Source organism: Phyllopteryx taeniolatus, chromosome 1 (assembly GCF_024500385.1).
Source record: "Phyllopteryx taeniolatus isolate TA_2022b chromosome 1, UOR_Ptae_1.2, whole genome shotgun sequence".
NCBI classification, from domain to species: Eukaryota; Metazoa; Chordata; class Actinopteri; order Syngnathiformes; family Syngnathidae; genus Phyllopteryx; species Phyllopteryx taeniolatus.
The window spans coordinates 5,560,447-5,570,349 of record NC_084502.1 but is presented as its reverse complement, the minus strand read 5'-3'; the positions used below and the strand labels follow the sequence as shown (position 1 = coordinate 5,570,349).

The following is a 9,903-nucleotide window of genomic DNA, read 5'->3' as shown; positions in this document are numbered from 1 at the left end:
CCGGCCATTCGGCTTAAAGTGCGTCTGAAGCCTGACTTGCCGTCTAGTCTCTCGGTCGGGGTGCACGCGGATTGACCACTCCTTTGGGGCTTTTTTTTCCTTGGATATCGAGGGGGGGGAAGCTCATCCGCAATCATGGTAAGAGACACAGTTCCAAAACGGACCCGTCGAGCAGCCATAACTTTTGGCTTAAATTAAACAGGCGTGTCTGAAATACAGGAGAGAAAAAATACTTCCTACTTCAAAATGCAAAATTTGAAAGCCCATAAAATGATCGCATCACGTGACTTTTCACATTGTTCTACCAAATTTGACTCAAGCTTAATTGACCAATCACTGTTCCTTTGCTTCGAAAACTGTCTTGCCTCGTTTGAATGTTTGAGCTAATTAGGACAAACTCCACTAACTCATGACATCCTCAGCTTGTCACGTTTGAGCAAACTTGTTGACGCATGTTGAACCTCCGGGTTTGGAGGTGGGGGGGGGGGGCTGCAGCTGCTCAGGTACGGATTCCGCTTAAGTGACAAATTCCCAAGGATTGGATGTCTGCAAGCCATATCCGGCCGAGCCTAATGTGTTGAGCCTGAAATAGCGCAGCTGATTTACAGCCGGCTCAACAGCGAGCCTTTTTGAGACGCTGCCGCCGCTCCCTGAAGCGCACGGCCGTCGAGAAAGAAAAAGCGCATTTTCTCGAAAGACTGTACACACGCGAGCATAACTGGATACGTGACCATGTCGGCATTTTGCATCAAATTTCATCCAATTGAAACAGTCGACATGCAGAATCCGTGACAAAAGAAAAAGTGACAATGTTTGCTTGCAGACTGACGCGCAGCAAGAGGCCCGCTCCTACCTGAGCGATGAAATGCTGGCTGGTAAGCATCATCACACTTCAAACTCTTCATATTGAGTTGTCGGGCACCTCACGAGTTAATGCCACCGCTTGTCGTTAGGCGCAAATAAGTTTCCTAAGCCTTTGACGCACGCATATAACAGGAAGGACAGTCAGAGCGCCGGATCCGACTCCTAAAACAGCACCAGAAAGATCATTTTGGGAGCCGCTTCTCCTCACGCGGGTCGCGGGCGTGCCGGAGCCCATCCCGGCTATCATCGGGCGGGTTGAACCGGTCGCCAGCCAATCGCACGGCACGTACAAACAAACAACCGTTCGCGCTCACAGTCACACCTACGGACAATTTAGAGTCGTCAATTAAACTAGCATGCGTGTTTTGGGAATGCGGGAGGAAAGCGGAGTGCCCGGAGAAAACCCACCCAAGCGGGCACGGGGAGAACATGCAAACTCCACACAGGATTTGCCACCGTGCTGCACCAGAAAGATGATTTTCTTATTTTAAGGAAATCACTCCAAATATTTGTAAATATCTATATATATATATATATCTATATATATAGCGGAGCGGACGCCCGCCATTTGACAGCGAATAGTGGAAACACGCGAATAATTGACACTGATTATAATTGGCATGAAAAAATGTTTCAAATTCCCAATTAGTTTTTCCCCGCGAATACGCGGAGGATGGGCTCGAAAAAGGCGAATAAGAGTGTCAAGACTGTCAGGAAGTGTGTGCACCGCACCAGGAAGTTGATCAAGTATGATGATCATTATTCAATGACAATTTTAGATGCATATTTAAATCAGTTAGCAGTCGATAGCGCATGGCTGAAGGGGCTTTTCAAAATCTAAATCTTCGTTTTTGCCCATTTTAGACATTCGAGGTGCAGCTCAAAAGCAAAACGAATATATCGTTTAGCTTTCTTGATGAAGAGTGAAATATTTCACAATGTCTCGATTTATGTGGGTGTGTAAAACGTTGACGCTTGTGACTGACAGCTTCCGAAAACCCACAAGTCACCATCTCAAGAAATATTGAATGAATCTAGATCACGTAAAAGTCGGGCTTTTTGAATTGAACGACTGAAACGATTGCAAGTTGCAAACCGTCTCGCTCGCTCTCTAGAGTTCAAGGCCGCCTTCGACATGTTCGACACCGACGGCGGCGGCGACATCAGCACCAAGGAGCTGGGCACCGTGATGAGGATGCTGGGCCAAAACCCGACGAGGGAGGAGCTGGATGAGATCATCGAGGAGGTGGACGAGGACGGTGAGCGAAGAGAAGCGCTGGAATCAAACAAGAACCCGCGCCCTTCATTTGCTACTGAACAAAGAAAATACTCCGCTGTCAAATAATGACCTCGACGCAGCCTTTCGCTCGGCTTTCCGACCGATATCGAGGTCAACGAGCGAGCCTTCGCTTTGACTCAACCTCGCCGGTCCAATAATGGAGGATGTCCCTTTCTCGCAGGCAGCGGGACCATCGACTTCGAGGAGTTCTTGGTCATGATGGTGAGGCTGCTCAAGGAGGACCAGGCCGGCAAGAGCGAGGAAGAGTTGGCGGAGTGCTTCCGTGTTTTTGACAAGTAGGAGTGCACCGTCGATGCGTCGGGTGCATTGGATTCTCATTTATGAGGGATGGACTCCAATCCGAAACCGCAAACGTCGGCACTGAGTGTACAGCCTCATTTTGCTCTACGTCATTTGAGATGCTAAACGATGACCGTTTTGGGTCGCCATTCAGCTCACTCCGACTTAGCATGTTAGATGTACATTACGCATCTAACAGTGTCTTCAAAATCACTTACAAAGGCTCCTCTTTGGTTTTCGGCAAAGTTTAGGAGTCCGTCTGCAATAAATGTCCAGGTCAAACACGGTTCCGGACACAACTTTTTATTGTTTCTTGGTCCCGGCGGAGCTTTGAGGCAGAACTTTGTGTCGACCATTTTGTACTTCATTACTTCCCAACACTGGTATTCGCAGGTGTGCATTTCTGAACAAATAACGCGTCTTTGCACAGGAACGCTGACGGCTACATCGACAAAGAGGAATTCTCCCTGATCATCCGCAGCACCGGTGAGCCCGTCACGGAGGACGAGATTGATGAGCTGATGAAGGACGGCGACAAGAACGGCGACGGCATGCTGGACTTTGACGGTACGCGCGCGCGCAACGACGACAGAGACGCGCCGTTCGCAGCCGTTAGCGCTACCGAGGATTTCTGGCACTTATTGACTTCCGTGGTTTGTCTTGTGCTCACCAGAATTCCTCAAGATGATGGAGAACGTGCAGTAAAAGCAGCCATACTCGCGGACGTTCCTCCTTCACCCCTGTGAACCCCCCCCGCGGTCGAATTTATCTGAGCCCCTCACGCTGTTCACCCAGGATCGGTCAATTCAGTGCCCATCCTCAGTCGCCCGAAACCGAAAGATTTTGCACCCTGAAGAGAAGAGGAGGATGGGGGTCTTTCTCGGTCGGACGGGCTCAACTCTTTAGCGCATCCAGACAGCTCACGGACGCCGTATCGACATGAAGTCTGAAAAGGACGACGGCGGCTGTTCCCTTTCACGGACCACAGCCCAGTAAGACCCCCCCCCCCCCCCGACCACCTGGTTTCCTTCAAGCTCTACTCTAGATGTAGAAAAGCAACCCTAACCCATTGAACACCACTTCACTGTACAAAGAAGTTACCCGATTGAGTCGAGAAATAGAGAATAAATGAACTGACAACATGCTCACTTGTAGTCTGTCATATTAACGATCTGTAAAATGGTTTTTTTTGAGGAATATCAATAAAATAATGTTGTTTCTTCTTTTTGCCCCCTTTTTTTATTTATTTTTTTTTAAACAACACACCGTAAGTGACACAAAGGTGAAATTCCAACGTAATTCAACTGAGTGCTTGACAAATACATACAGTAGTTTACATAGGATCAGTGACAAAAGCAATGCAACCCGTCGGCCGTCCGGTGAGCCAGTCGACCTCACGGTTCTTCGAGTGCTTTGGCTGCTTTCGCTCTGGATCGTCTTCCGGCATAGCTATCGGGTGATTGGCTAAGAAACTCGCAGCGGGCGTGGTCATTATGTTAATCGGTCCCACTGTTGAGAAGGGCCCGCTCACGGACACGTTTTCGCAAATGGGCAGAGAACTAAACATTTCATTGGTTGTTGACTTTCACACCCCAGAAACACAATTATTTGGATACAATACATTAAGAAGTCATTTTTCCATAATATGTCACATTTAAAACTAACATTTATTTTTTAAATCGTACAGTGTATTTTAAGATGAACTGAGCTTACGTCATCCACGTGGTTGGACCAATCACAGGCAAGAGGCGTGTCCCCGCAGCAGCGCGGGCTGTACCAGGCTGTCGCTCAGGGGCAGGTCCGCCGAGAAGTCGGCAGGCGCCGCCTGCGGCCGCGGGTGGGGGTGGCGCCCGCCGCCCCTCTGAGGGATGGGCAGCTCCGAGCGGTGGGCGGGAAGAGGCGAGCGGAAGAAGTACGGATGGAGGAGAGCCTGCGAGGCCGCCGGCCAGTTAATCCGTCTGCGGTCTGACGGACAATAGCTCGCTCCTCTCTCACCTGCTGGGCGGGGCATCGCCGCTTGGATGGGTAAACCAGGAAGTTGTAGAGCAGGCTGATGGCGTGGGGGCAGGAGTCGGGAACCATCTCCTCTAATGGGATGGCGGGGTTCTCCTTGAAGGTGATTTTATTGTAATCGGGCAACTCTGCCATCTCCTGAAATGACATGGAGGAGCCTTATGACATTTACCTTGCTTCGTGTGTGCGTGTGCGCGTGTGTGTCTCACAGGCCAGGTGTCACACGTGGGCGTCCCGAGCACCCGGAGGACACAACACAGCTGCTCGATGTCGTTCTCACCGGGAAACAGAGGGGACGAGTTCAGCAGCTCCCCGAAAATGCAACCGACTGCCCTGCAAAATGTCAACGATTTTTTCCCACGTTCCAATCGGGACACTTCAAACTGAAAATCTTCAAAAAACCAACGCGTCTCTTCCGATCCAACCGTGGATGGTTTCCTTACCACAGGTCGACGCCCTCGTCATACTTCCTGGCCCCGTACAGCAACTCAGGAGCACGATACCACCTGGACACGCACGCGAACGATATGATTATGTAGAAAAAAAGAAAGGCGCGACGTTTGAAGGCGCCGGGTCGCAGAGGGCGCCACCTCGTGGCCACTTGGTGGCTGTAGAGTCGCTCCTCTTGCTGGCTGAGGAGGCGAGCCAGACCAAAATCGGCAATCTTCAAGTGTCCCGATGAGCTGATGAGAAGGTTGGCGGGCTTCAGGTCCTGAGGGCAGACCGTCAATTGAGAGGAGGACTGGACGATCAATCGATCTGATCTAGTTGTGGCTTACGCTAAAAACTAACTTCAATTTGGAGACGGGATTTTATCGACACAAATTTGAAGTCCTACTTGACCGCAGACGGCGCTCACTCGGTGCATGATGTTGTTCTGATGCAGGAAGGCCACACCCTTCAGAAGCATCAGCATGTAACCTTTGACCTGCACCGGGGTCAGAGGTCGCCGGGCGTCGCGGATGACCTCGGAGAGGTCGGACAGCATGAAGTCAAAGACCAGGACAAAGCCGGTGCCGTGCGGGAAGACGTCCTTCAGCCTCACCACCTGAGGAGTTGGATTGTGAGCGTAGAACATTTGGAGGCGGCCGCTCCGACATCAGCAAAACTGTTATCGGAACCAGTCGGGTGTCATCTTGAACTGCGGGGCGGTTTGTTTCCCCCTGTCAATATGGGGTGCTGTGTGTACATTGTTAACGTGGGGGGAAAATAACTTCAACGATTTGAGCAAATGGCTCTGGAAAGATCTAAGGGGCTCCGAATACTTTCCGTACCCAAAAAGAGTTTGCTTTGCTCAGTTTGCAAATAGCCAAGAGAACCTTGTATGAGTGAGTTCGACTCACATGCTGGTTGTCCTCAATCTCCTGCAGGGCCTTGATCTCCCGCAGGGCCTGGTTGGGAATGGCGTCCTCCAAACGCCTGAGAGCCACCTTCTTCAGCGCCACCGTTTCTCCCGTCTGCTTGACATTGTTTCGTTATGGTAAGGTTTTCGTGAGTAAGCCGAGTCTCCTGTTCACATCACCTCCACGTGTTTGGCCTCGAACACGATGCCGTGCGCTCCTTCCCCGATGCGACCCAGAATGCTGTACTGCTCCATTTAGTCACCTGCCGTCATTTTATGGAGCCGCTTCACGAGACTGGAGGAGTTCAATTCATTGTTGAGGATCGTCTAGCTTCTAGACCTCCTCCATATGGACAGTGTGCTCAGATAACTTCTGTCACTGTAGAAATAAAAATGAACAGACATTAACAATGCGGCATCATCGGGGAATTTCTCACGCTCATTTAAATATTCACAAATATATTTGTGTTTGAAGAAGCAGAAGAAGAGGAAGGCTATGTTAAAAATCACTCCCTGCCGACTACGTAGTGCGCTATTTAGTTAGTTTGTCCGTTTGTAGTGCTGTTGCAATGTGTAGTGAGCATAAGGGATCCCTTATTATTAGTGCCCTCAATGTATCTGAAAAGGATGGGAACAACGATCTTCTTCTTCTTTTCCTTTGGGCTTGTCGCCACAGCGCCTCGTCCTTTTCCATGTCAGCCCGTCTCCTCCAACACCAAGTGCCCTCACGACATCCATCGACCTTCTCTTTGCTCTTCCTCTCGCTCTCTCGCCTGGCAGCTCCATCCTCGTCCCGCTTCTACCAAAATACTCACTATTTCTCCTGTGGACGTGTCCAAACCATCGAAATCTTTTGTCTCCAAAACATCGAACCTCGGCCGTCACTCTGATGAGCTCATTTCTAATCTTATCCAACCTGGTCGGTCACTCCTCCAGCAAACCTCAACATCTTCATTTGCTCTGCTTCCCGTTGTCTCTTCGGTGCCACTGTCTCTCATCCGTCCATCATGGCGGGCCTCACCACTGTTTTCTTCATCCTAGCAGAGACTCTTCTGTCACATAACACACCTGACACCTTCCCGCTTGGACCCGTTTCCTCACTTCCTGACCACACTCACCGTTGCTCTGGACGGTTGACCCCAAGTATTTCAAGTCCTCCACCCTCGTTCTCTCTTCTCCCTGTAGCCTCACTCTTCCCCCACCACCCTTCTCATTCATGCACATATATTCTGTCTTACTTGGGCTAATCTTCATTCCTCTGCTTTCCAGTGCATGCCTCCATCTTTCTAACTGTTCCTCACCTGCTCCCTGCTTTCACTGCAGAACATCATGGTCCACGGGGATTCCAGTCTAACCTCATCTGTCAGCCTATCCACCACCACTGAAAAAAGGAAGGGGCTCAGGGCTGATCCCTGATGCAGACCCACGTCCACCTTAAATTCGTCCGTCCCACCTACAGCACACCTCACCGCTGTTCTGCTGCCCTCGTACATGTCCTGTATTATTCGAACATACTTCTCTGCCACTCCGGACTTCCGCATGCAGTACCACAGTTCCTCTCTGGGTACTTTCTCTAGATCTACAAAGACACCATGTTGCTCCTTCTGACCTTCTCTGTACTTTTCCATCAACATCCCCAAGGCAAATAATGCATCTGTGGTACGCTTTCTCGGCATGAAAGCATACTGTTGCTCGCAAATACTCACTTCTGTCCTGAGTCTAGCCTCCGCTACTCCTTCCCATAACTTCATTGTGTGGCTCATCAACTTAATTTCTCTATAGTTCCCACAGCTCTGCACATCACCCTTGTTCTTAAAAATGGGCACCAGCACACAAAATTCTATTGAACAAGCTGGTCAAAAAGTCCACAGCCACCTCTCCTAGATGCTTCCATACCTCCACAGGAATGTCATCAGGAACAACAGCCATTCCATTTTTCATCCTCTTTAATGCCTTTCTAACTTCCCCCTTACTAATCATTGCCACTTCCTGGTCCACCACACTTGCCTCTTCTATCTCATTTTCCTCCTCCTCAAAGTATTCTTTCCATCTATCCAGCACGCTACTGGCACCAGTCAACATATTTCCATCTCTATCCTTACTCACCCTAACCTGCTGCACATCCTTCCCATTTCTATCCCTCTGTCTGGCCAGCCTGTAGAGATCCTTTTCTCCTTCTTTAGTGTCCAACCTGCCGTACATGTCCTCATATGCCTCTCGTTTGGCCTTTGCCCTGTGTCGCATCTCAATGTATTCCTTCCGCCTCTCCTCGGTCCTCTCAGTGTCCCACTTCTTCTTAGCTAACCTTTTTCCTTTTTCCAAGTCTCCTTCTCTCCTTTCTTGCCAGCAGATACAGCAAGTACTCTCCTGCCTGCCTCTCTGATCGCCTTGGCTGCAGTGGTCCTGTCTTCCGGAAGCTCCTCCTTTCCACCGCACTGGCTGGCCCCCCATAGGGCTGCATTGTGATTTATAAAGTCTACGCTATAAAAAAATCACTGTATAGTCTTTGGGGAATGAGTGAAAGATTCAGAAAACTGAAAACGAAATACCTTTAGAGGGCAGAAAAGCTCCAGGCGTCGCGTCACGGTGGACTCCCGTTGCCTCGGTAACCTGTTAGCTTGCCAAGCTCGCTCAGCAAAACATGGTCGTTCCAAACATTGTGAAGCAATTACTCATATTTAACTATTGCAAACATTCGAGCAGCTCGCGTTTGTTTGGTGTTCAACATCTTAACCAGTCGGAAAGGCTTGAAATAAATGGAATTATGACCTCGAACCGAGTTGTTTATCGACGCGTTTACAGTATACGCTGGTTCTTCTTCGTTTAGTTTATGACATGCCCAACGAGAATATTGTTATTTCGCCGCCTAGTGGATGGGGGCAATACGGGTCGCTTTTTTTTTTTTCATCAGGCCCACACAGGCCCCTTTTCTGCATTATTAAGAAACCTGTAATATACAGCTCTGGAAAATTGATGACAAATGATATCATTCATATACATATAATTTAAAAAGTAAAAGGATCAGTGACTCTGATTTTGCCTCTCCTTGAGCCGTCACCTTATCGTGGTGGAGGGGTTGGTGTGTCCCAATGATCCTAGGAGCTACGTTGTCTGGGGCTGCACGCCCATAGCAAACAGGTCCTAGGTGAGGGACCAGACAAAGCACGGCTCCAAAAATCCCTATGAAGAACAAAATATCTGGTTGTAGGTTTCCCTTGCCCCGACACGGGTCATCGGGCTCGGTATACTCAATGCTGAACACTCGGGCTTCCTATTTTTAGGTGTACAAAGTTTGAAAACCACTGATCTCGATCATATATTGTAGACAAGCGATTATTCGTTCGGATTGTTGCAGGCCATCACGCTCCAATAATGACAAAGAGGAAGTAAGCTTTTTATGAACCACAGGGAATATTTTCGTTACACTTTCCGAACCGTGTTGTTGAACCTGACAAGATTTCAGCGAGTGCGTCATCAAGCTCCTCCTCAGAAAATGATGGGCTGTTTTTTTTTTTAATACAAGAGAAGCTTTTAATGTCACACTTGGATTACAAGTAGGGATGTAAAATCGAAGCTTTTTCAAAGCTGGAATTGTTACACATTATGGGAAGAAACAGAAATAAACCAGGACTTTACCAAATTGAAGGTTGCCTATTGTGAAACAAAACCAACGCGTTGCTGTCATGTCTCCCGCCAAAGTGTCGATCGACCGTCTGTTGTCGTACGCCTTGTGTGTTTTTTGGACATGCTTGGCAAATAAAGAGGATTCTGATTGAAAACCTGAGCAAAATCGTCTGTTGAAATGTCATGCTTCTCGATTGTATTATGCCTGCTTGTTTATTTTGATGCTTATCATTTCCAAAATTGCCGTTCCAAATTCCCATTGGAATTGACCGGCAATTTTCCACCCCTTTCGCGGCCTTATTAAAAACAACATGGAAAGAAACAACAAGACGATGAAAATACAAAAATAGAAAAAGAACGCATTGTCACACTGCTACCAAATGACACTTTCAAATCGTCCCAATCGTAGTGCATCACTTGAAACGGAACCGCGTTCCGAGGCGTTCTTCGTAGTGTGCTGCTGAAGACAAAAGCTGCGCGC

General features: G+C 48.8%; 2 protein-coding genes across 5 annotated transcripts; one reads left to right on the top strand and one right to left on the bottom strand.

Moving 5' to 3' along the window:
• Positions 1-3,666, top strand: LOC133474283 (troponin C, skeletal muscle-like). Its single transcript, XM_061765821.1, has 6 exons — positions 1-138; positions 824-875; positions 1,980-2,123; positions 2,325-2,439; positions 2,874-3,010; positions 3,117-3,666. Exons 1-6 carry the CDS (start codon positions 136-138, stop codon positions 3,146-3,148), a joined length of 483 nt encoding a protein of 160 aa, XP_061621805.1. The 5' UTR covers positions 1-135; the 3' UTR covers positions 3,149-3,666.
• Positions 3,393-6,119, bottom strand: cdk20 (cyclin dependent kinase 20). 4 transcript variants are annotated; one of them, XM_061765789.1, is made up of 8 exons: positions 5,979-6,119; positions 5,800-5,913; positions 5,316-5,504; positions 5,047-5,168; positions 4,900-4,962; positions 4,666-4,789; positions 4,439-4,594; positions 3,393-4,373 (listed from the first exon to the last, which is right to left on the bottom strand). In XM_061765789.1, exons 1-8 carry the CDS (start codon positions 6,051-6,053, stop codon positions 4,179-4,181), a joined length of 1,038 nt encoding a protein of 345 aa, XP_061621773.1. In that variant the 5' UTR covers positions 6,054-6,119; the 3' UTR covers positions 3,393-4,178. The 4 variants fall into 4 exon arrangements, with proteins under 4 accessions (XP_061621773.1, XP_061621764.1, XP_061621754.1 ...); XM_061765780.1 differs by having other exon boundaries at positions 3,393-4,594; XM_061765770.1 differs by having other exon boundaries at positions 3,393-4,594; positions 4,900-5,168.
• Between the last annotated feature and the right edge of the window lie 3,784 nt (positions 6,120-9,903).